Source organism: Triturus cristatus, chromosome 9 (genome assembly GCF_964204655.1).
Source record: "Triturus cristatus chromosome 9, aTriCri1.1, whole genome shotgun sequence".
Taxonomy (NCBI): Eukaryota; Metazoa; Chordata; class Amphibia; order Caudata; family Salamandridae; genus Triturus; species Triturus cristatus.
Genome location: NC_140592.1, coordinates 878929778 through 878954664, shown reverse-complemented (window position 1 = coordinate 878954664; position 24887 = coordinate 878929778). Strand labels below are relative to the sequence as shown.

The 24887-nt window shown below is 44.5% G+C and overlaps 2 protein-coding genes across 2 annotated transcripts in view; both read right to left on the bottom strand.

Annotated features, from left to right (window-relative positions):
* LOC146799006 (sphingolipid delta(4)-desaturase/C4-monooxygenase DES2-like) overlaps positions 1–22099 on the bottom strand; it is an 80536-nt gene extending 58437 nt beyond the window's left edge. The window contains exon 1 of the mRNA XM_085626367.1: positions 21902–22099. Coding sequence (XP_085482493.1) covers positions 21902–21989 — 88 coding nt within the window. The 5' untranslated portion in view covers positions 21990–22099. The remainder of the gene's footprint in view (positions 1–21901) is intronic.
* A 1556-nt stretch (positions 22100–23655) lies between these two features.
* Positions 23656–24887, bottom strand: part of LOC146799004 (uncharacterized) — a 220127-nt gene continuing 218895 nt past the window's right edge. Inside the window, exons 6-7 of the mRNA XM_085626366.1 lie at positions 24577–24792; positions 23656–24014 (exon numbers count right to left, since the gene is read on the bottom strand). Of these exons, the coding sequence (XP_085482492.1) occupies positions 23769–24014; positions 24577–24792 (462 nt within the window). The 3' untranslated portion in view covers positions 23656–23768. The remainder of the gene's footprint in view (positions 24015–24576; positions 24793–24887) is intronic.

Genomic DNA, 24887 nt, shown 5'->3' with positions numbered 1-24887 from the left:
ACTCGCCCACACGACCGTGAGGATTTAGATGACTGGATATGCACAAACAATCAAGGCAGCAATCCAAGACCTTCCGGGCTGCAACATTACAGGGATGGACAGCTTTTCCATGGACTTTTATCACACATTACCAGAACTTCTCGTCCTTAGACTAGCAGAGATCAACACAGCATCCTTAGAATCCCTAGAAGATGGCCATCTCCAACAATACCAGAGGGAGACCCAGATAGTCTCCTTGCTTAAACCAGGGTGGCCCCCTGCCCAAATGACCAGTCCTTTTATACTCCCATAGGTTTTCTAATTTCAAAGTATAAGGTATTGGGTAAAGTCCTGGCCTCTCGCTCCTCCCACTCCTCCCCAAACCAATTCACCATGATCAAAATGAGTTCATATCCTGAAGAACCACCTCATTGAATATCTTGTGCTTATATAGAATCCTGGTAGCTGCCCATAAACTTGGCTGAGATTAGTGACCTCATCCTGCACCTCTGAGGTTCTTCAGCGTTTCTGATTTGGCTCCTGCTCGAAAGGTTGTCCAGCCGTGTCCCCCCCCCCCTCACTCCCAACTCTGCCCCACTTCCTCTTTGCCCTTGCCATGGAGTCAGTGGCAATTCAGCTCAGTCCTGGACGAGTGACTTGAGGAATCCTCCTTCCTAATCGGGTCCATGCAACCTCCCTTGATGCGGATGATCATCTTGATCACAAACCACAACCACAATAGCACAACTCCTCACGAACTTTGCAGCCACCTCTGACCTCCATGTAAACTGGCCAAAATCTTGTGCTTACCCTCTGGTTTCCAATGTCCCTGGGCTTAGATCGAACCTTGGATGAAGCTCTTTGCATTGGGAATGTACGTTTCAATACCTAGGATTTAGGCTATACCATTTAGAAAAAGGTCTCCAATATGACAACCTGCCCAGATCAGTGACAGCCACCTCAGTCCAAATATACTTTTGGAAATCTCTTCCCCTAACCCAGATTGGGCATATTGTGCTTCCAAAAATGGTGGTCATTCCTCACCTGCTCTACTATTTCTCTGACTTCCCACTTGCTCTCCTTTAGGAACTTTTGGATAAGTTTGAACTCCACTCCATAGGGGGTAATTTCTACAACACCATCCAACGTGCCTTGTGGAGGTTCAGACGCATCTCATACTCACCTCCGGAGTCACACCACATTGTTCAAGCTTTATACACCACGGATAGTGGGCACAGACCTTTTTCAGGGTTTTTCAAGACCCTAGTTGAATATGCTTCCCCTACGCTGATTTAGCTGAGCAACAAATGGAAGACCGGTGTGGATAGAACCTTCCATGACAAGGAGTGGGTGCATGAGCTTGAGGGACCCTACTCAATACCCTGTAATGAGCAACTGAAGTTAATCCAATACTTTGTACCGAGCACGGTCTCTCTACCACGACCGTTAATTATTTTCCTCGAGCAAAAGGCTCATGCCCCTGATGCTCAGCCCAGGTTGCTAACTTCACATATATGCTTGGTCCTGTCTCCTCAGGCCATATTGGGCCTACATAAAAAAACATCCTATCCTCCTTCACAGTCAAACCTATCTCACAGGACTGGTCCATATTAGCACTACAAATAGTTCAAGAAACACCATACGACCACTATGCTGGCTAACCCTGGCTTTATTCTGGCAAAGTGCAGAATCACATCCCAATGGAAGTCGAAAATCCCACCCTCCCTTACAGCCTGCTCCCTTCTAAAGTGGTCAGGCACAAAGCTCAGCACTGTGTCGAGAAGAGGCCAGGGGGCTCTACAAGCTTCCCCTTGCAGTGAACAAGGACATGGTCCTACAGCGCCTGACAGCAATACTAGCAAAGCGTGCTTACCCCCAAGGACATGACAACACTCACCACATGTGAACTAGCTACTCACATCCATTAACAACCCCTACACTTAAACATTTGCTCCCTAACGTGGCAGGTTCTCTCCCTTCCTACACTGACAACCCACCCTTGCGGGTGGATTGCGTGACCTCAGCCGCATCACTGGGTACCACTTTGGCGTGGACCACTGGCCCATCCTTCCCCTTTCTCAGTTCAGCATTCAAGTTGTTAGTATTCAGCCCCACAAAGTTTGTTGCCCTCTGATCACGGTTGTTACAGACATGAGCAATGGTTAGTGGAACTAAATATTACTTGCTTTTTATGCACTACCACAGAACGGTGCAACTCACTGGAACTTGCTATCATACCTTTACGTAAATTTGCCCTGCGCCTTATTGACATTTCTGTTTATAACTATAAGATGCTCAATGTGAATTATAATTGCTCAAAATAAAAGCTCTCAAACACAGATTTTACTGTGAATATGCCTTACTTAATGTTTTATCAAAGCTTCATATTTTTCTTATGGCTTGCAGAACATGGGAATTCTGGCAAGTATTCTTATGTTGGCCCTTTGCCACAAGCAACAGGAAAAGGCAGGAACACCCGGACAATCAAATAAGCAAAACAACTGAAAAGAAGCGTACAATGTATCAAAAATATAACTCCATTTAGAGCATTAGGAAAAGTAACATGTAGTGCAGTGTCCATGCATAGCCATAAAGAAAGTTCAAGTAAATTCAATTCCTCTGGAGTCTTGTAGGTGTGTTCAAATCCACCTTCACTGCTTTAGCTTTCTTTCTGGATTTGCATGGACACTGCACTTCATGGAACTTTTCCTAAGGCTCTAAATGGAGTTATATTCTGGATACATTGTACGCTCCTTTCCGTTGTTTTGCTTATGTGATTGTCCACGGCTTCTAAGCAGTGAAGTCACAAAAAGTTTAGCATAGTGAAGACATACAATGGTAAAACAATATACTAGTGCGACATTGAATGGCCCACACTGCTATTGTATAGTTCTTGTAAAGGCGGAACCCATCCAATTCAGCCCTTAGTCAAAATGCAAGGGAATAATCTACCTTGCATCAGTGCTTAATTTGAGCAGGTGCTTTTCGGTGCTAAGCACCGGCATCTAATTCTCAGCACCAATTATACCACCAGCTAAGGACACACTCATTTGGAAGACGTGATTTTCCATAGAATCACAGGATGTTGAGCCACGCAAAGACTCGAACCCGGTTCCCCAGCTCCGAAATCAGCAGCTCTAGCCATTAGGCCAAGTCCTCTCCAGAGTAATAATTGCCGGGGATCTAGTCAGGTGGCAGTTTGCACCAGCACGTTTCTCCTGTTATTGCTGCCTCCTGAGGAGAGCCCCAGCACTTTATTTTACAAATTAACCACTGCCTTGGATAGAAAAGTCTGTCTCATACAGGCATCAGTTGCCTAGGGCCAACAGGTCTGGCTGGTGGAACACTTCCGTGAAGGATTCCTGTGCCACAGTCAGTGGTTAATTTGCAAAAAAAAAAAGCGCCTACGTTCGCATCAGGAGGCAGCTTGCACCGGCCCATTCCTCCTGTTAGCACCGCCTAAAACAGAACCAACTACCAACCATAAAATTATGGAGCGGATGTGGCGTAATGTCCAGATCTGTAGACTTCAGAGATGGGGAACCATGTTCGAGGCTCAGCGTCTGGTCCAACATCCTGTGATTCTTGGCCAATCACTTAATTTCCCTGTAAATTAATGTGTCCTCAACTGTTGCTCATGAAAGCATCGGTGTGGTGATTAAGTGCTGGTGCTGAGCACCAGAAAAAAACTGCTCAAATTAAGTACTGGCCACAGTGGGTAACACGGTACGAGAACAGTGTCTGCATGACACAGGTTTACCACTTTGATGTTGCTTACCTGTATTGAGACAGTCAGAGGAACAGACGTAGGATAAAGCCCCAGCGCATCCTTAGGCCATCAGTTGGGTGATCTGATGGCCAATGAACAGTTGGTTCTCATTCAAGGGTGACTAAAAAAAGGCACTAAATACAGGTGCTTGGATATTTGATCCAAGCATTGTCTAGGTGTATTTACTCATAGCTCACATACAAAAGTGACCTTAGGTAACCGACCTATATGAATACGTTTCTGGAGCTTGAAATCTTTCAGGGACACTAGTCTGGGGCGGTGGAAGTCTCCCAGCGCCAGTGAGAATAGTCATGGGGCTGTTTGGGGAGCCATTCGCGCGGGACACTTTTCCTTCCTGTGTTGTGCACGGGTGAAATAGTTGTGGGGATTACATTAGCTAGTAAGGAGCATTTGATTCAAGATGTCTTTGTGTGGCATCTTTTTTGCGTGTTGAAGGCTGCATTTGTTGCTTCCACTGTATTGCCCGCCCATTTAAATGTTTGAGGATGCAAACCTGAAGGCAAAATGGGTCGGGTATGAGTTTCTCTATCCAAAACGACCCTTAACATTTCATAAGACGCAAACAAGTGAAAGAAAACGGCAAACTGTTTTTTTGGTCAAGTAAAAAAAGCTGCTATATTTTAAAATGCAGGAGTACGTCTATAAAACTGTATGTAACAGATGATTATTAACCAATTTTGAGAATTTGGCTGAAAATGCAAAATTTAACCATCATTTCTCAAACTTTCCTTACAAAATGAATTCTATGTCAGTCCACGGAGGCTCAGATTATGCTTCCCAATCTTTACTGACAAATTACAGCAGCCAATAAAAAAAACTTTAAACTGGCATGACCCCCGGAAGGTAAACCCCCTCCTGTGTCTGCATCAATCACCGTCCAGTCTCACACATAAGTGTCTCTGCAAACGCTGTGACGTCCTCTTTCTCTGCTGCTGCAGCAGCAGATAAGTGCCTTTCCCTTCATTTTCTTTGATGTGATGTAGGTTGGGGGAGGCTCGTTTATCGTTATTTGTACAGTGACGATTGTATTGTTCTTAGTGCCGACTCGCTCACGAGCGTTAACGAGTGGCGGTGTTTCTCGGAGCGCGTTAGAGAGTCGGGTTTCCTCGGCGCGCGCTGGCGGTAGGGGGCGGTGGAGCAGGAGAAGGCAGACGGTAGACCCTCGCGCTCAGGGAGCAGTCGAGTTGTTGTCACAGACACTGCGTGCGAACGTGAAGAGCCGTTTTTCTTGGCTCAGGAGAGATTGGCTCTTCGCGTGTAAGCGCTTGCAGGACTGCATAAATCCCTGGCCTTCTGAACGCTTACCGGAGCAGTATCCGGATGAGAGCTTTGCTCTAGGGGAGTGTAGGGGTCTCCTTCCACCTTCATATATCGCCTCATAAGACCCTCAGTACATTAGTTCAACTTAGTGTTTGAGGCTGTAGAAAGGTCTGAGGCACCCCAGGGTTGCTCCCCCCTTTTTGAAAGTTCCTCCAATCCTCTCTGCTTTGTGGCAATGGCGTACTACGCCGAAGAGGAAGACCAGTGGGTTGAGTGCAACCAGTTTGAGGAGTATCAGGAGCCTGACGAAGAATTGTTGGAGGAGAATCTAGTGGAAGCCTTGGACACCCACGTCCAGGGTTCAGTAAATAAAACCCTGATCAAGGCCTTAAAGCCTTTTACTAAAACCCTTCATAGTTATGGAAAAAGGAAGATGAAATCTCATATGAGCGCGGGGCACACGCAGTCACCGGCCCACGTTTTAGCACGCCTGGCCAAGAATGTTATGAAGGACCATGCTACCGGGGAGTCTTCCCCGTCTACACCGGCTACCTCAGACTCCGAGGTGGAATCGGGGTTGCCTAAAAAGAAGGCAAAGAAGACCAAACATACAGCGTTTAAAGCGGATGACAGCCAGGCGCCCAAAAACCACTTGTTTGATCCTCAAAGTTTCATTCACCCCAGGTCCACCGAGTGGGTACCTTGTCCCAAAGTGGCACATTATGTAGCTAATAATTTGCGCCACGGGTTTGAGAAGGAAGTGCGGGCCACTTTACGTTCGGAATGCCCAAGACCCTCCCTGCTCGGGAAGGTGGCGGATACGCCAGAATTGGATCCAAATATGGCAACATTCATGAGGAAGTTTGCGAAGGACCCCAAGAAGGGCTTAGATAGGGCTTGGCGGGGTTGCCAGGACAAATTATTTGATGTCTCTGACCCCCTTACAAAGATCCTCGAGGCTGCGGTCAATGCGAAGGATCAGGTCGTCCCAATGAATACATCGGATGTCATGGAATGGGCCCAAAGGGCTTTGTGTTTTCTTGGTAATGCCAATGTGGCTCTCTCCTCGGAGAGGCGACGGTCCTTTTTAATGCGTATTGACTCCCAATTGGCGGAGATGGCCACTACAGAACCAGGGTCCCTCGCCAATGGCATGCTTTTTGGGGACAAGTTCGTAAAAGGGATGGGAAAGTATGTGGCCACCTTTTCAGAGTTGGACAAGGCCCAAGCGAATGTTAAAAAAGTGTTTCACATGGGTGTTTTTGACAGGGCCGGCCGCTCACGAGGTCGAGGGTTCTGCCGAGGTTTTAATCAGACCTCACGAGGAGCGGAGCAACAAGGCAGAGGTAATCAGAGACCACAATTCTACCCCTCCCGTAATAGGGGAGGAAGAGGCAGAGGCCAGAGAGGAGTCTACCGAGGACAACAGAACACGGCAGGAGATGCCTCCTATTCAGGTACGAGTCCTAAGTCCCAAAGAGTGCATGGTGGGTGGTCGGATAGCTTTATTTTTCCACAGATGGCAGAGTCTCACGGCCGACCCCTGAATTTTACAGACAGTGCAGGGCTTTCACATAGAGTTTTATGCCTCTCCAGAGCAGAGACACGCGCCCAGCCCGCTACATTTTTCCCTACTAGAACAGAGTTTCATCGACAGGGAGGTGGAGGCGTTGCTCCAGAAGGGGGCACTAGTGGAGACCCTCCCTCACACGCAGGGCTTTGTCAGTACTATTTTCGTGGTTCCCAAAAAGGATCAGGGATTTCGCCTGGTACTAAATCTCAAGGAGTTCAACGCATGGGTCGTGTATCGCCATTTCAAAATGGAAGGCATACATCTCCTACGGGACATCCTCCTAGAGCACGATTGGCTGGTTCGTTTGGACCTAAAAGACGCCTATCTCGCAGTTCCTATATTCCCACCACACAGGCTTTTCCTTCAATTTCTTTGGCGAGATCAATGGTTCGAGTTTTTCGCCATGCCTTTCGTCCGCCCCTTGGTGTTTCACCAAGTTGATGAAACCGGTAGTACAGTGGTTGAGAGAAAGGAGAGTACGTTTGATCATCTACCTCGACGACATATTGATTATGACACAGTCGAGGGACCTTCGGTTAGTCCATCTTTCATGGACGATACAGCTCCTGCAGGAGTTAGGATTTATTCTGAATCTGGAAAAGTCAATTTTTATACCAGCCAGGTAATGGATTTTCTGGGTTTTCAGATCAACTCCCTTACGGCGCAGTTACTTCTACCACTCAGGAAGAGGGTGACGATCAGGAAGGAGTTGAGGAGAGCGCTTGCCTCTCCGACAAAATCATTGATGACTTTGGCTCACCTGATTGGGCTGTTGGCATCTTCCATTCAAGCGATATTTCCGGGTCCCTTACACTACAGGGCCCTACAGAGACTGAAAATATTACATCTGCGCAAGGGTCTTTTGTACGCGCAGCAGATTGTACTGTCGTCAGAGGCACGCACGGAGATGAATTGGTGGTTAGAACATATGGACGCCTGGAATGGCAGAGCCATTTTCTCAACCAATACGGATGTGGTGATAGAGTCAGACGCCAGTCGCTGGGGAGCACGTTGTGGGACTCTAGAAACAGGGGGTCGGTGGTCCCTGGAGGAGTTGAATCTGCATATCAATTGCTTGGAGCTTCTAGCAGGCTCATTTGCGATTCGCACGCTGGCCCCTCAACGGGTATCTTGCTGCATTCTTCTCCGCATGGACAATGTGTCCGCGGTCTGTTACATAAATCGCCTGGGAGGCACCAGATCTCGCTTTCTGGCGGAAATGGCCAAGGACTTCTGGCATTATTGCCTGGACCATCGCATTGTGGTGACAGCGGAGTATATTTCCGGTTCGAACAATGTGATAGCCGATTGGAATTCTCGATATTTGAGGGACGCCAGCGATTGGAGACTGCATCCCAGAGTTTTCAGGGCCATGGACCTCAAATGGGGACCTTGTGCGATGGACCTGTTCGCGTCCAGACTCAATCGTCAGGTTCTCCTGTTTTACAGCTGGCGTCCAGACCCTTTAGCGGTCAGCTCGGATGCCTTCCTTCAGTCATGGACGATGGGCATTCTATATGCATTTCCACCGTTTGTCATGATCCCCAGAGTGCTGGCGCAAATACGCAGACAGAGGGCGGAGGTTATTCTGATATCACCGTGTTGGAAGGCACAAGTGTGGTTTCCAAGCGCGCTGGAGTTAACATGTGCTCCTCCGGTTGGAATTCTGTCATTCCCAGATATCCTCACGGACCCTCAAGGACTTCGACACCCTTTGGCCTTACAAGACCAGTTAGTCCTCATGGCTTGGAGACTTTCAGGCGTCGTTGGCAAGTGCTGGGAGTTTCACAGGACACTCTCTTCTTCTTGTCCCAAGCTTGGGAACCCTCCACACACAAACGGTACAAATCCACTTGGAGACGATGGGTTAGTTGGTGTAGTGAACGACAGAGCGATCCTATGGGATCCGATATACATTTGATTGTAAATTTCTTGTCGGAGCTCGCCAGATCGGGGCTAGCGTGTAGGACTGTGAACAACTTCAGGTCAGCGATTTCAGCGGGACATCCGCATGTGGAGGGCAAACCGGTGGGGAAGCATCCCCTGGTTTGCAAGGTGGTGCGAGGTATTCGGTTGGTGAATTCTCCCCAACCTAAGTATATGGTTCTTTGGGATGTTACTGTGGTCCTACGTTTTCTGGTAAACTGGCCAAGTAATGAAGGTATGTCAAGGAAGCAGTTATCGGCAAAGTTAACGATTTTGTTGGGTCTGATCTCATGCAGGCGAGTGTCTGACGTACGAGCCTTGGATTTGGCAGGTAGAGTATTTACTCTTTCGGGAGTTTCATTCACAATTTCAAAACGTACAAAGACACATTCGTATTGTATCTCTTATCCTGCTTTTCCTCATCACAGTAAATTATGTGTAGTCAAATGCTTAAAAGCTTATGAGGATTGTACTAGAGAATTTAGGAATGATGTGTTAGGGCAATTGTTGATTTCTCTTCAGAGACCTTTTCGCCCGGTCACGAATGCAACTCTGGCCAGGTGGGTTACTTGGTTACTGGGTTTAGCAGGTGTGGATACTTATAAATTTGGAGCTCATTCAGTTAGAGGGGCTATGGCCAAGTCATTTGGCACCGGTTCCCGGTTGCAAGACATCATGACCGTGGGGGATTGGTCTACTGATTCCACTTTTAAGATTTTTTTATCATAAACCTATTGTGGATGTGGCTTCGGTGGTGGTGGAGCAACTTTAAACTAGCATAATCTGAGCCTCCGTGGACTGACATAGAATGAAAAATTGTCTAGCAGTCGCGACAAAGAATTTTCAATTCTATTAAGGACACGGAGGCGAGGATTATCCCACCCAGGCTACAATGTCAATGACTATATTGTGTAGGTTATGATGTTTTTTCTTATCCAGGCTACAGTGCTGTGACAATATTATGTATATTATAATGGTTTACCCGCCCTAGAGTTAATCCATAGTTACGGTATTTCCATTAGTTTGGAATGGAATTTACGGTGTTGGTTTCCGTTTCAGGTGACCAGAGCAAGTAGACCTGAGTCTGGGAGAGTAGTACACCTGCAGTGTGGAGTTTAGTGGAAGTTGCAGACAGCTTCGGTTGTGACAAGGTTCTACGTCACGTTGAGTTTCCAGTTATGCTTGGACTGTTGAGATTGTTCGCAAAGAAAGAGGACGTCACGGCGTTTGCAGAGACACTTATGTGAGAGACTGGACGGTGATTGGTGCAGACACAGGAGGTAAAGATTAGGAAGCATAATCCTCGCCTCTGTGTCCTTAATAGAATTGAAAATTCTTTGTCGCGACTGCTAGACAATTTTTCACACACCATGTCCTTTCAACTCGTCAGGCTTGCATGGCACCCCATGAAGGTATATGAATTTATTGTGAGTGAAAGTCCAGATATTATAGCTTTTTAGCCAATTTAGGTTGGAATATTTTAGTTGGCGTCATCACAAACCAGACAATATCCAGACATCACAATGCCTCCTGATACCAGAGAACTTCTGCATGGGCAATTCGATCAATACCCATTTACATTTGACATAAATCCTCTACTACCTTTCACAAGCCAAATATTCAAACGTCACAATGCCTCTCCATACCACAGCCTGTTGGTGGTGGTGTGGATGGTTGGGGAGGGTAGGGAAGAGGAGCAGCTCATCATGGACAATTCTGTTAGTGACCATTCAGTTACCAGATAGCAAATCCCATATATGTTGCCTAAAAAAATGAAACCGAATCAGGATACATATCAACAGCATCATGACCCTCGAACATCTGTCGCTCTAAGGGAGCCATCCTACATATTGTCCAAAAAGAACCTCGAAGCCTCAATACATGACAAGCATTGGCATAGCCAATAGGTCTCGCCTTTGGGACCTTATAAGTGTTTAGTTATGCAACAGTTGATGTTGTTGCACCAAGGATATTGTGCTGCATAATTAAATACTTATAAGGTCCCAAAAGCAAGACCTATTGGCTATGCCGATGCTTGTTTGAGAGGGTCGGCTGAAAAGGGTGAGTGGTATCTTTTTATGTTTTGCAAAGCAGGGATAGTTAGCAGCGGTTATGAGAAAGCAACTTAATTAACAGGCATGCACTGGCTTTAAAAAGGGCCTTTTATGTATGTTCTTACTGCCTTTTCTGTAATTCTCTGCTAAAGAGCGCTGTCATTTTCTGCGCTGGGTTGAAGGAAATTTTAGTCGTCCTATTTTTGGGAAATGTCCCAGTTTTGGCTTTAAAATTCTGCTCCCCCTTGCTCTGGTGTAGCGTGCTACTTGCCACAAAGCGCTTCACCGCCTCGTCAGGGTTAGTATGTGCTAAATAAATGCAATTTACAATTACATTTTTTCCACTATCCTTTGGCTCATTTGGGTGTTATTTGCACCCAACTTGGCACCGCTGAGGATGCGGCCCACGTGCAGCCAGGAAGGGACCTTGGCATCCTGCTATAAACTTGCGTTTCACGTGACATTTAACTGGGCTTCCTTCGCGTGAATGGTGTTGAGGGGGGCACTGCTGGGAGGACCGCCTCCGAGTGCTGGAAGTGTTCCACTGAGTACGCGCACTGTGTGCACACAGACACACGGCCCCTACTGGCAGGCAGCCACTGAAGAGAGGAACACGGGCTCCTGCCAAGCTGACAAAAGGCCAATTCAACATCCTTCTCTGGCTTGCACCGAATAATTTAGAGCCTCTTTCAGTCAACAGACAAACCAAACAGAAATCCGTGTTATTTCCCCCAAAACACCATGCACGCAGGGGAAGCATGACGTGAGGAGAATGTCACACTGGGGCGGGAAAGAATTGTAAAACTACGTCGGAGGGTCAGCTGCAGATGAGCAAATAACCCCAAACAGAAATGCCTGAACTGCGACAAACACTTTGCGGGGTTCGCTGCAGATAACTCTTTGGAGATATAAAATGGCCCTTTACCGCCCTTTTTCAGGATTTTTAAACAATTTTTATTTATAGCACGGGATCTCCGCTGGTGGAACTATGACGTGTGTTTTGGGAGGAAGGCTGGAGAGTGCATGTTCGAAAGGCTTATTCAAAGTCTCCCAGCTCATTTACCTACTTTGACAGATAAAAAAACGGGGAACCGTGAAAATCTTTATAAACACAATTAGATGTGTATACATGTAGCAGAACACAGTAACAGTCCTGGCTCACTTTGAGTGCTCTTGCATTTTAGAACTAGTATCTCGTTAAAACAAGAGCGCGCCTCGCGGTGAAAATAAAAAAAAATTAAAGTTTGACGAGGAGATGATGAGGCAGCAGGGGGAGCGGAGAGAGTAGGGGGTCTGCGTTCGTTTCCCTTGCGGGGGCGGCCAGGAACCATCTGTTAATTACAAACAGATGTTTCAAAGCTTGCTCCCGCAAGGCAATCGCCAAACGTGCACGCGTTGCCATTGAAAGCAATGCAAAGCGTGCATGTTTTTGGCAGAAAAAGGGAATCGATTACTAATGGTCTCTTCCTAGCAGTGCGAGACCTAAAAAAAGATAGTTCATGTCACTTTTCATTACTAGCAGCTTACCCGTGGTCCCCAACGCGGATATGACCCCCAAGTTCAATAGTAATTTATTGTACAGAACACAAATATTGAAATTACAATACAGTGCTGTCTGGAGGAGTCAAGCAGTAGGGACTCCAAGTTCCAAGAACCTAAGGGCCTGAAGGTGGGCTCTGTCACCACAGCATAATCACTGTGCTTTAAAGAACCTATGGAGGTCCCGCAGCAGGGGGTGTGCCCGGCCCAAGGGCGGGCCCATCCTGCAACCGTCTGTGCCAGGAAGAGGCAAGGCCAGGCCACCCCCCTTGGTCCCTCTGCATAGGCAAACCACCATTCCGCTGTAAGACATTTTGCCTTTCTGCACCCTGGCATAATATCAAAAAGTGTTGCAGCATTGTTGGCTACTGACCTCCAGAGCTTTGGGCTGGCCTTAACTGATATATGGAGTATGTGTCGCGGGGGGGGGGGGGGGGTAATCGCGCGTGGGGGGGGGGTGTACATAAACTTTTAAAAAATCCTTATCCTACCTGAGGTCTGACTCCTGAGCATGTCCGCGCCGCCTCGGGTCCGTCCGTTGGCGCCTACAGCGGTACAGCCCCTCTCAGGCTCTCAGCCAATCCTGGCACTGCCAGAAGCGCCAGGATTGGCTTAGGGCACGGTTACGGCTCGCCCGCCTGCCCATTAGGAGACCGAGGTTTGAGCCTTTGCTCAACCCTCGGTCTCCTAATGGGCATGCGCCCGCCAGAGCAGACACAAGTGCGCATAACTGGGCACGGAGCGAAAATTCGCTCACCTTCCCCAATCATGCGCACTTGTGCTGCTGCCTGTTGCCCCTGCCTGGTCTGTCTGACAATCATATCAGTCAACATGACGTTGGACCGCCCACCCCCGGGTGGGCGGGCGACGTCATGCTGACTGACATGATTGTCAGTTCTCCTCTTTGAACTTAAGTAAACTGATTCAGTTTACTTAAGTTCAAAGAAGACGCCGACGCTGCGGGCAGGGGGGGCTATGCCCCAACGCCCTAATGGACGCACCGCCACTGCTCCAGAGTCCTTAGGACTAAGGCCCTAGGAGAGGTTGTATCAGATTTAGACAATATGGCCTTAGCCCAGTCTAGCGATGATCTATGGTAGTTTAAGATAATAAAGATTAATGAGGGCCTTTTAAGTTGCTTAGTGAGTGCTTTGTGCTCCGCCCTGGACCTGGCCGGACTTCATCAAAGGCTGAGCACACTTGGTATAATGATGCGTGTAATGACAACAAGAAAGAGTGGTGTGGTGATTGTAACCTGATTTGTGCTAAACGCCAAGAATATAAACTAATTAAGAAACACAGAGGGAGTGGGATTCACAGATATGGGAGAATTTACATGAGGCTGCTGCCCACTTCGATTGCAGCTCATTTTGGAAGTTAGTAGCCCATGGCAATCGTCAGCCAGCCAATTGTTAGGACAATTGCATTTCTTCAGTGACATGGTACTTCTACTTTTTAGATCTTTAGGAACAGGGTACGAACAATGACAGGTCACACTACTTTAGCATATATGACCAGGCCCCTCCAGGCCGCTTTAAATTAGAGGTCAGTAAGACAGTCTCTGCAACCAAAGTTATAGTAAGAGGCAAGGCCCCAGGGCCTGATGGCATCCCAGGTGACTTTTTTTTGTTTTTAAAGAGATGTTGATGGTTGGGTTGCATACTTCAATAAATTATCTAAATGCATTCTTCAAGGGGCCAGCATTCCTTGTAGATGGAAGGCAGCTGAAATTGTCCGCATTTTTAAGAAAGGAGTACGGAATTCTCCTTCAAACTACATGTCGATCAGCCTTATTTATGTTGCTATAAAAAGCTTGGCGAGGCAAATCTTAGGGACATTGGAAGATTAGATTGAGGACCATCAGGCCCCTCCCCTTACAGGCAGACTTCTGAAAAGAGGTTAGCACAATCGACTAGGTTTTCAGATTTTTATTGATATACTGGAAGATAGTTTTCCTCCAAAAATCTCATCTTTACTCGGTCTTTGTGGACCTAAAGTCTGCATTTGACCTCGTACCACATGGAAAGCTCAGGGAGGTGCTAAAAACAATTGGGTTCCCCATGATCTTTTGGCGGTCTTGCCTACACGAGAACACACATGCCCAAGTTAGATGGGGTGGGGAACTCACAGATTGGATACCTATCCAAAACGTAGTGCACCAGGGATGTGCCTTGCCACAACCCTCTTCTCTTTGTATTTAAATGATGTGGCATCCTATCTTGAAGATTGTCTGAATGATGCACCTCGATTAGCTGGTTGCAAGATTCCTATTTTGTTATTCACGGATGATACCCTTCTGATATCAAAAACCCCGAGTGGCCTACAATGCTTAGTGGAAAAGTTTGCTAACTTTTGTAAAGAACGAGGGCTGGTGCTCAACCACTCAAAGACAAAGTTCATGGTCATTAGCTCACATAAGTCTTTTAGAAGCTCTAGATTCTTTCAGGGTATACCACTAGATAAAGTTATTGAGTTAATTACCTCACTAAATCGATGTCCTGGGTGTGCCAGCTTGAGAGAAGTAGCTTCAATGTTACCCAGCATGCAGCAGCCATCTCCCGCTTTGAAAGTGTACAGCACCAAGTCAGAGGGCAGTGCATTGTATGTGGTAATGCTGATCTAGCCACGCCGAGGGAGGATGAGAAAACTTTAGGAGCCCTCATACACCTGCCAAAAAATAACCCACTGATCCCACTTTGACAAATTGACTTAAGGCCCAAGTCTTGTCTAAGCCCAACTTAGACCACTTTTGTTTTGGAGCATACTTAAATACTCCGTAGCGCTTGAAGGCTAGAACCACTCTTTCCAGGACCTAGCTATCCACAATAGGGCTGGTAACATCAAATGGCTTTCCTTTACGAAAAATGCTACATAAGATTGGTCTTGGTGAATTTTGGTTCTCTTGTCCTGCTACAAAGCATCTTGCAAAGGCATCCCTTTTTTTCTTTAAATGTCATGAATTATGTATATTACCTCATATTGCAAAAGCTTTGTTTACCACGGAGAGTCCTCCTTAACTACAATTAATGTTAACAACCACAGCAAACACCAACGTTACAGATTAAATTTTGGAAAGGCGACACCACATTTTTTATTTAAAAGATATAATTGGTCTGCCTCATCAATTTACACCTTTGAAGCGGATAAAATTTTCAATTTAGCCGCTTCACTTTGTCGGTTCAGCATTCTTCCTAGAAAGAATAGCCGCTCGGGTTACTCCACGAAAATGGGTTGGGAGCTTCTAAGGAGTCTTTAATATCCTTTAGTCTTTGAAACTGAAGACTAGTATAAGACCAGACAAATACTGCAGGCTAGCGGGTAGCCAATCTTCAAGGTAAGCCATAACAGTGCACATCGAAGCACCCATTTCCAATAGGGCTCCATAGAGGTGTTGGTTGTACAATGATAAGAAATGCCTGCTAGGTTATTATAAAATATATCCATCTGATTGTGCAACATAAACGTAAGCAGCTGCAACAACTTTTCGATAGATTACTTGTAACAGGAATGGCGAAGTCAGACTGCACAGGATTACAATTCATTGCTGGATCCATGAAGAGATTGCTACAAGTTGACAAACGCTCAATAATCGGAACAAAACCAACTTTTTTTTAAAACAATTTTATTAATGCCATCAAACGTTGCATGGGAAACCAGGTGATGGGGAGTCATAATTGCCACAAACTGGTCACATCCTTTCGACAAACAGCACAATGTCCTCTGGAAATCAGCCATCTCACGTAACCAAAACAAAATCATAAATAAAAAAATACAGTCAGGGCGGCGGGTAGTTTTAAGCCTGCAGCTCAGCTGAGTGGGGTTTGGGTGGAGTGAGAACGATTCAAGATCAGCTTCACATTGTTATTGCAGATTTAAGGTGATACAGTTAGGTGGCAGCATATTTTCTATTTATTTTTTCTGCATATGCTTCCTATTTATAAAAAATAAAACAAATCTTATCAACACCCAGCGAAGGCCAGATCCATTGGATTTGCCAATGCTGGTGTCCTTTCTGCCATGAGATAAGGACAACAGCGTAAAATGGGGTCAGTAGTTTGTGTTTTTTGCAAAAACTACAACATTGATCCCATTTTGGATTCTTCAAGCAAGAATTGATGTAGATAGGAGTGCAATAGTCTAATTTGCAAAGCGATTACAGTATAAATTGATCCTGCAATAATTCCTACTTTTACTAAGATCTGGTATGAGGATCGCCTAATTCTGCACCTTAATATTTTCATTTGGCTCTTATTCATCGAAACAAAACTTCATGACCTTGATAAAGTTCCAATATATTTTTTTAATGCACAGTTTTATCAGCTTTTTCAAAAAAAGAAAATAGATCTTCAAGCACAACCATGCCAAACAATGCTTTCAGAAATAACAGGACATGTTGATCAGTTAATGCAGGCGGAGGGTGGTTCAACATAACCCAAGGTGTATTTTACATTGGGGAGCGAAAGTATGACAAGGCAATATACAAAGGCAATTACAGGCTACAATTGTCAATTAACTGATTTCCTCATTTAGACAGCCATGCCACAGGTTACTTCTACTCAATTTAAGCTTCAAATAGCAGTAAAGTTGTGACCTGTCCCTGCTTCAGTAAAGATTAACATGTGTTGCCTTAAACTAACGTGTTTTCCAATTCAGCCTTAAAAACATAAAATTACTAGAGCATTACCCAGCTTTGGGGAGAAACTAAAGGCCATCTAGCTTACCAGGGAGCTATTTATACGCCACAAATTTCACTTAAACCGCCTCAAGCTTTCTTGACATATCCAAATGCCCGAGTACAATCGGTAACGCAGGGACACATTTCTGGAAGTTAAGATACCCTATAATGCTGCTTTCGTTGTTTCAGTTGGAGACGGAAGGCTCATAGCAAAGTGTCCCTTGTTGAGAGACCACTGCTCTCTAGATTTGCTTTTAATTCAGACCATCTTCATAAGGTGTGAAAGTGCTGGGATTAGATAGTCATCGCTCAAAACTGAGTCGTATTTTTATCAGCGTATGGTTTCCAATAGATCGCGGACTGCTATATTTTAGTTTTGTGTGCAATTAGATTGGGATCTGCCTACGTAAATGCTGGAGATGATTTCACTTGGGGCTTGACAGTGCTCAAGGCGTCTGATGTCATCATGGAATATTATGGATGGGGATGAGTGAAGGTGGTGTGGTCGGTGAAAAACAGGCAACTGGGAAGTGGCGTGTCCTGAGGATCCTTCCGAGATACAACATCCAGGGTAAATGTCCTCTTAAATATTTAACGGGGGCCTCTTTCATACTTTGTGAGGGAGGCATCTGGATCCTAAATTGACTTTTCACACTTGAGCCAAATTCTTATTTTTTGTGGGGGTCAGAGGTGGATCCTATAATCACAGGATTATAGGTTAACCACCAAGAACCTGCTACTCTGGCACTAAAGAAATGTTTACCCCCCCCCCCCCAAACCCCATCACACAGCCCATTGACAAGCAAGCCAGACAGAATGAGGGAAGAATGGTGTGAAAGGCTGTTATCACATAAGAGGCTATTGACACCAAGTACCACAGACCTTAACACAACCAGAAGACTCCATCTCTCCTTTTGAATTTGAGGATACGGTTTTCGTTTACGAAGAGATACAAGCAGGAATTTCTATCACTCCGTGGACTGTAAGGTAAAAGATCCTGAAGAACATCTAAGTTGAAAAGATGTATTTACCCGTGTGAAGTGATGGTCTAAGTTAAACACTATCCAGATAAATCAGGTGAGATAATGTTTTGCACCGAAACGTGTTGTGTAATGGTTGCTCGCCAGCCCATCATCTCAATTTGGCCAAAGCTGATCGTCTCAGTGCCGCTATGAGATTCACAGCAAAGTATATGAGGAAACTGAGTCCAGGTGCATTAGTATAAACGTTTGTAAACTTTAAAACATGGACTGGTGGTGGTAGACTTCCATGTGGCTGGATGGGTGGATGGTCACTCATCAGAAACCCCTGCAATATTTGTCCAGCTCGACAGTTCCATTTAGGACAAAGAAGGTAGGATATTTCTATGGGAATTAGTCAAGTTTGTCAGCCACATCATGTGATGTTGCCACACCACATTACTTTAAACATGACTCAGGAAATGGTTTGAGATTAACCTGAAATGTAATGAGTGTTTGGTCAAATGGGTGAGGAAGTACCCGCTAGTACATCATTTTTGCTCCTAATAAGTAGAATGCTTTAACACCCAAGGTCTTTGGCACCATGGTACTTTTCATGGACTGCCTTAAGTTAACTTGCTAATAGATATTTGCATCAGGCACTGCTAATACCCACTAAGAGAGGGGAGGTACTAGATTATGTGGATGTTTTCATACACGCCAAGGTTGTCCAGAATCAGGTACACTCTGGAGCACTGCTTACATTAGTCAAACAACAAAGATTGCCCCACAGTGAGATTGATACGAGAACAAGAATGCCTCTATTATTTTACCACTGCATCAAATGTATGCGTTGAGCATGAAAGATGGGGCATTGTAGACCCCGCGTACCTGCTTCCACCCTCCCCTCACATGAAGAAGCTCAATTAAGATTATTTTATGTAGATAGTCAAAAAAGATCTGTCAGGGTTCCCTCTGCCTGGGCCACTTTGAACAACCTATAGCTGCCTTTACTATCAATAGCTTTTCAGCTGGGCCTCTACAGGCTGACAACGGTACTGCAGTCGTACACCTGCATTTAATGTAATTATCTATACTGACTGCCTTAAACTGATGTAGCATGTATTGTCAACACCACTGCTGCAGGCACTTAGCGATGTTGAAAAAATTATAAAATTTAAAAAGGTGCGCTTACCTGTTCAAGGTGACATGCAAAAAAAACTGTAATGCAGTCTCAACTACTTTTTAAGTTGTTGTTTAAGACAGCTGTGTTTAGAGTGGAACTTGAAGAATTCGTTCTATACTTCCGAGGGAGAACAGAGACGTTGACGGCGGTGCTACCGACATACATACGTCTTTTTAGTCCTAAAATGTTTATGAATGGCGAGCGCCACTGCAGTGGTATTTCTGCGCTCTATAAATTATTAGCAAAGACTTAAAAGTGGCCGTCCAGTAAAAAGAGCAGTTCTCTTCCCTGTCCAGATTTAACAATCGTAAATAGGCCTTTTGGAATGGCCCTTTGATGACGTCAGCTGTTTTTTTTTTTTTAGACCTACTGTGACATCATTCATCGGCTGGCCCCCTTAACGTCTGGTAGGCTATTTATTACTTGTGATGGAAGCTGCAGCAGTCAACAATGCCCATATGAGGTACAAAGCACTGCTAGCTCATTGATGTACGAGGACACCATTGCCGAGGACATGCGCGTGGCGCAGGTAGCATTAACAACGTCATCCCTGACATACCGTCAGGGATGACGTCCGTCAGGGATGACGTTGTTAATGCTATCTGCGCCATCCTGTGAGATCAGGAGCGCTGCGTTAAAGTACTGATGCAGCAGAAAATAGATAACACAGCTCAGGAAATCCGAAGGTTTGGGGAGTTTTAAATACCCCACCTTGAGTTTATTTAAAAGGGATTTTTAAGTAATTATTTACAGGAATAATACCAGATTTTACGAGGTAACCGAAAATTACTGAAGAAATCTCTGTACGTTTATTACTCATTAGTACACCTTTCCCGTCCACTGAATAGATAGTGCAGTTCCAACCAAAACAAAGCGCCTAAAACTCCACAGTAATTGTAACTACAGGACCACGAGACATGCCACACCAATAAGAACCTCAGAATCGCATCAAAACTGCGTCAGAAGTTACATCAGGTACGCACAGCAACTCGTATTGCAAGGGGATAACAATAACAAGAAGGTTTACAAGGAGCGTGAATTGATTTACACACACCAGGCAATGGAGAATATCACCCGGGTATTCAAGTGCGCACCCAGGGCGGCTTTAGGGCAGTGCGACTGGTGCGGCCGCACTGGGCGCTGACCTGTGTGGGGGACGCTGTGACCTAAAGGGGGCGCTGTGTTTATCAATATCTTAAGAAAGGAGAGATGAGGGGCGCTTTTGCAGGTGGTAGGGAGAGAATCCGAGGAGGCGGTCATGAGATCTGGGGGCGTCAAAAGCGATTGTCGCACCGGGCTCCACCAGCGCTATATATAAACCTATAAACGTAGCCTCACAGGTTATGCCGCTTAGCCAGCGCTCTGCATTCTGGTACCTGTAGTCTATCCTGAGTCAATTATAGCAAAACTGCTAGAGGTGGGTGGGAGGGTTGGCACTAAAGGCTCCCGCCAGATAGGCTCATTTTCTAGGTGTTCTACTAAGAATGCGCCTGACTTAACATGCAATGAGCATTCATTTAACAGTGTCCCTCCCGATATACCTCCTCAGAGAATTAACGATGAAGTATTAAAATCGGATGCGACATGGGAAAAAGATACCCATCCAGCGGATGAATTGCACAATTGGGGATCAATCCCAGCTTGCTCGCTTGACCAAATTGTCTGATCCTGGGCAATTACCTTATTTTAATGCGACTTCTTTACCTTTCATTCCATTCGAAGGCACCTTGAAATACATCAGTCAGTGTGTACACGACGGAAGCGTAAGGCTTTTAATATACTTTAAAACTGTTCGATCTAGAGAGCGAATACAAGCCAATAGACCCGATTCTGACGAGACTCCCCATTTTCTTAAGTAAAAACATGCTTTATTTTGGCTGTCTCACACCTGAAATTGCAGCTGCTTCATTATAAGTCCATCAACGGAGGAAAAACATTCTCCAGATTATTTTTGGTAAATCTTCTCATTGCCTCCTCTAAAATGTTAGTACGTATGCACCCACCTATGCTAACAAACCATAGCATACACGTCAAAAGTGACTTGACACATGGTGCAATAACTGCATAGTAAAATGGCCGTTTTCAAAAACTATCACTTCTATGCAATGCCACTCAATGTACCGATAAAATGTAATGCTCTATGGAGAAACGCGTCTACATGTTAAACACACCAACTTTTCAGTCATTATCATACATTTTTACGTCTGTTGCACAATGTATATGCTAAATGGGTTGTCGGCTCAGGTTCTAATACCTCAAGCCTAAATACCTGGTTTCGGCTCCCCTGTGAATTTTCAAGCTCGCCCACCTTTACGGACGTAAACCACTGAAACGCACATGAAAACCGAGGACGTGATGAGCTACTTACTCACTTCGAGGTGAGAATGAAGCTTGGTTGCGTCGCAATTCAAATTAAGCATTCGTGCACTCTCTTGACACTGACCAAGTTTGATAAACCACAAACAGACGGGCAGAGAAAATTAAATTCTCTGAAAAAATGTCAGATCTGCAACCTATAAGTGTTTTTACATAGAATTCCAAACAAGCACACAGTGGCGTAACACCGGTTTCATTCGTCCTAATGCATCTCACCTAAAAAAAAAATCCCGGGTGGACAGTAAACAAAGTCTAAGTGCGGTGGGCTCTTACATTCCTAGACTCCGGTGCTACTGCACCAGCGGCACTATTTGCAGCTACACCTCGAGTGAGTATGTCAGGGCTCGTTATGTCCGTTTACCCGAGGATAACGGAACGAACACGGTGGCGGACCACCTTTCCCAAGAGGTTGCGACTTTTTAAGAAAACTCGGCAAAGACCTTAAACGCAATAAATACATCAACGGCACACAAAGACGATTGTTGTGAATAGTTAAAGAAAAATCTCTCAACAATACGGCCATAATAGAAGCTGAATAAAACGAAGCGTCTTGCGCGGGCTGTTAGTAACGCTCTGCCTCCTACCTAGGATCACTTTCCTCCGCTGGGTGTGTGGCTGGTCGGTGCACACCCACTCGAAGTCCTGTCGGGTTCCTGTGCTGCTACCGCCCATGGCCGTCTCGTCAGAAACAACCCTCCTGCTCGCCTTAAGGCTGACTGCCGGCCCAGGGAGGGCTTTATATGACCTTTCGAGACACCTCTGGGTGGGGCAGCTTCCCGCCCTGCTCCGAAGCCGCCTACCCCAGCCGAGCACGGCAACCACGAGAACCCGATGCCCCACTGAGCCCGACACACCCCTCGCGAGATGAACGGAGACCACCGATATCAAACAACCAAACTCTCCGAGGTGCCTTCCTGATAAATTCGCAAATACTTCCGCAGTTCCAGTTGTTATCTTTGCGTTCTGGGGTCTCAGAACGGAAATACAGAACTGTAAACACATAAAGAAAACAAGCATTTACAATGCAATGGTCTCGGCAATATTATAGGTAGAGCTTTTGGTATTGCTCATTAATTTTGATTCATTATTGTATCCGTAACTAAATGGCATTGTCCTTTTTCTTTCTATGATTTTTTGTATCTGTGATATATATTGCATTAGCAGAGAGAGAGTGAGGTATTGAAAGTGATTGAGGTAGTGAGAGAGAGCGAGGTAGATAGAGTGAGGTAGTGATAGAGAGCGAGGTAGATAGACTGAGGGAGTGAGATAGATAGTGAGGTAGTAGAGTGAGGTAGTGAGAGAGTGAGTTAGTGAAAGAGTGAGGTAGAGGGAGAGAGACGTTGTGTGGTAGTGATATATAAGCATGCAGTGATGTTGTGATGTAGTGAGATAGTGAGTGAGGTAGTGACATAAATAGGTAAAGTGAGATAGAAAGAGTGATGTAGTGAGTGAGAGAGATTGAACTTTTGATATAGGGATTGAGAGAGTGATGGGTTTTTTTTGGGAGAGCAAAGTAGTAAGATAGTGATGTAGTTAAATCGAGGGGAGTAGTGAAGTATAGAGTTAGGTAGTGTGAGAGAGTGAGGTTGTGATAGAGTGATTTAGTAATAGTGAGAGCTATTTTCTGACGTAGTGAGATAGAAACAGTGAGTGTTTTTGTGAGTTTGAGAAAGATTGAGGTAGTGAAAGAGAGTTTGAGGTAGTGAGGAATGTTCTGACGTATTAATATAGAAACTGAGTGTGATGTAGTGAAGCAGTGAGATAGTGATGTATTAAAAGACTCAGTGTAATGTAGTTGGTGTATTTGAGAGAGAGAGAGAGTGAGGTAGTGAGATAGAGAGAGTGAATTATTAAGTTATAGAGAGAAGTATGTGAGGTAGTGAGAGAGTGATGTAATGAATTTGAGAGTGTGTTATCATATAGTGAGGTAGTGAGATAGAAATAGATAGTGATGTAGTGACAGAGTGAGTTAGTGAGCTACAGAGAGTGATTTGTTTAAGTAGTGTTTCCCAATTAAGCAATATACTTGTACACAAAGATGTATATACATTAACATAGCGCAATATAGAGTGACAAATCTATAGCTAAAATTTTACACACACACAGAGCAATCGACTCACATACTGATGTATTCATACATCCATAGCTTAGAAGTAGATACTTAGCAGTAGTGTGTGTAATATTTATCTGAGTGTTGCGAAGGGCAGTTTATTGCATGTAATGCATACATATTTGGTAATATGTACGTCTACATCTTCAATGTATGCCTATTTATGTATATATGCATGTATAGTTGACCCCAAATTTATTTGTTTCTTGTAATCAATGAGTAATGAAGCCTGTTTATCTGCTTTTATTATAGAAATGTTTGTATATACATTGTTAACAAATTTTTCAAACTTTACATTTGTGTTATGTTCAAAAGATTCGTTTGTAAGATTATTCGACAATTTATAGAATGCATCCATTTCTAAATATAACATTTAAAGTTGTTGGTAAATGATGCATGAGAGTTTCTGAAAAATCTTCTACGTCTGTTGGAATATTGAGGTAGTCCATTAAAATAGTATTTTCGATGTCCATGGATTTGAAAAGTTCATTGTCTTGTATTTGTACCGTTATGGTACTTTTTCCCTGCGTAGTATTTTCAATTCCATATATAGTAATGGTAATTTTTTCCAAAGGTGGTTCTATTATCTGCAAAGTAAAACAGAATTGTTAATAGAGGCATATAGTGTGCATTAAGTTTATATTTAGTTTTTGGAGTAGTATAGATGTTAAGTGATATAGAAAGCGATAGATATAAAGAGAGAGAGTGAGGTAGTGAGTTTGAGAGTGAGTGAGTTACTTTTTTGATGGATATAGTGAATTTGTGATGAATTGAGATAGAGAGTGAGTTAGTAATAGAGTGATGTAGTGATGTTTGGAGAGAGAAATCTTGTAAGATAGTGAGGTAGTGAGTTAGAGTGCAGTATTGAGATAGCACTAGATATTGAGTGAGAGAGTGAGTACTGTATATTTTGAGTGAGGCATTGAAAGTGAGAGTGTTTATGGAGTGAGATAGAAATTAATGGAGCGATGTAGTGATATAGAGTGAGAGTGAAGTTATGATGTAGTGACATGGAGGCATTGATAAATACATAGAGAGTTATCCATACATATAGACAGACACCTAAAAACATACACAGATGCGCATACACCTAGCTACACACATAATGACCCACACAGGTATACAATGTAAAAAAAATTTTGCACTTACTTCTATATGTGTATTGTGAGTAGTATTTAACATTTTTTCATTATTAAATTTGTGGACGGTCAAGTGTGTCATTCTGACATAATTTCCAAGTGTAATTGGGAATTCCGTTGCATTTCTCCACAATGTTATTTTAACAGAGTCTGTCGTGTCAATAAGTGTAATGGATTTTAATTTTGTTTCTTGTCCTGCGATAAAAATGTTTTTAGTTTCTTCTTCCTGTGAAATAAAGCAAATATAATTATTACTTTTTGTACATGTAGTTTTAGTATAACAGAGTGCGGTGCAGACAGAGTGCGGTGCAGACAGAGTGC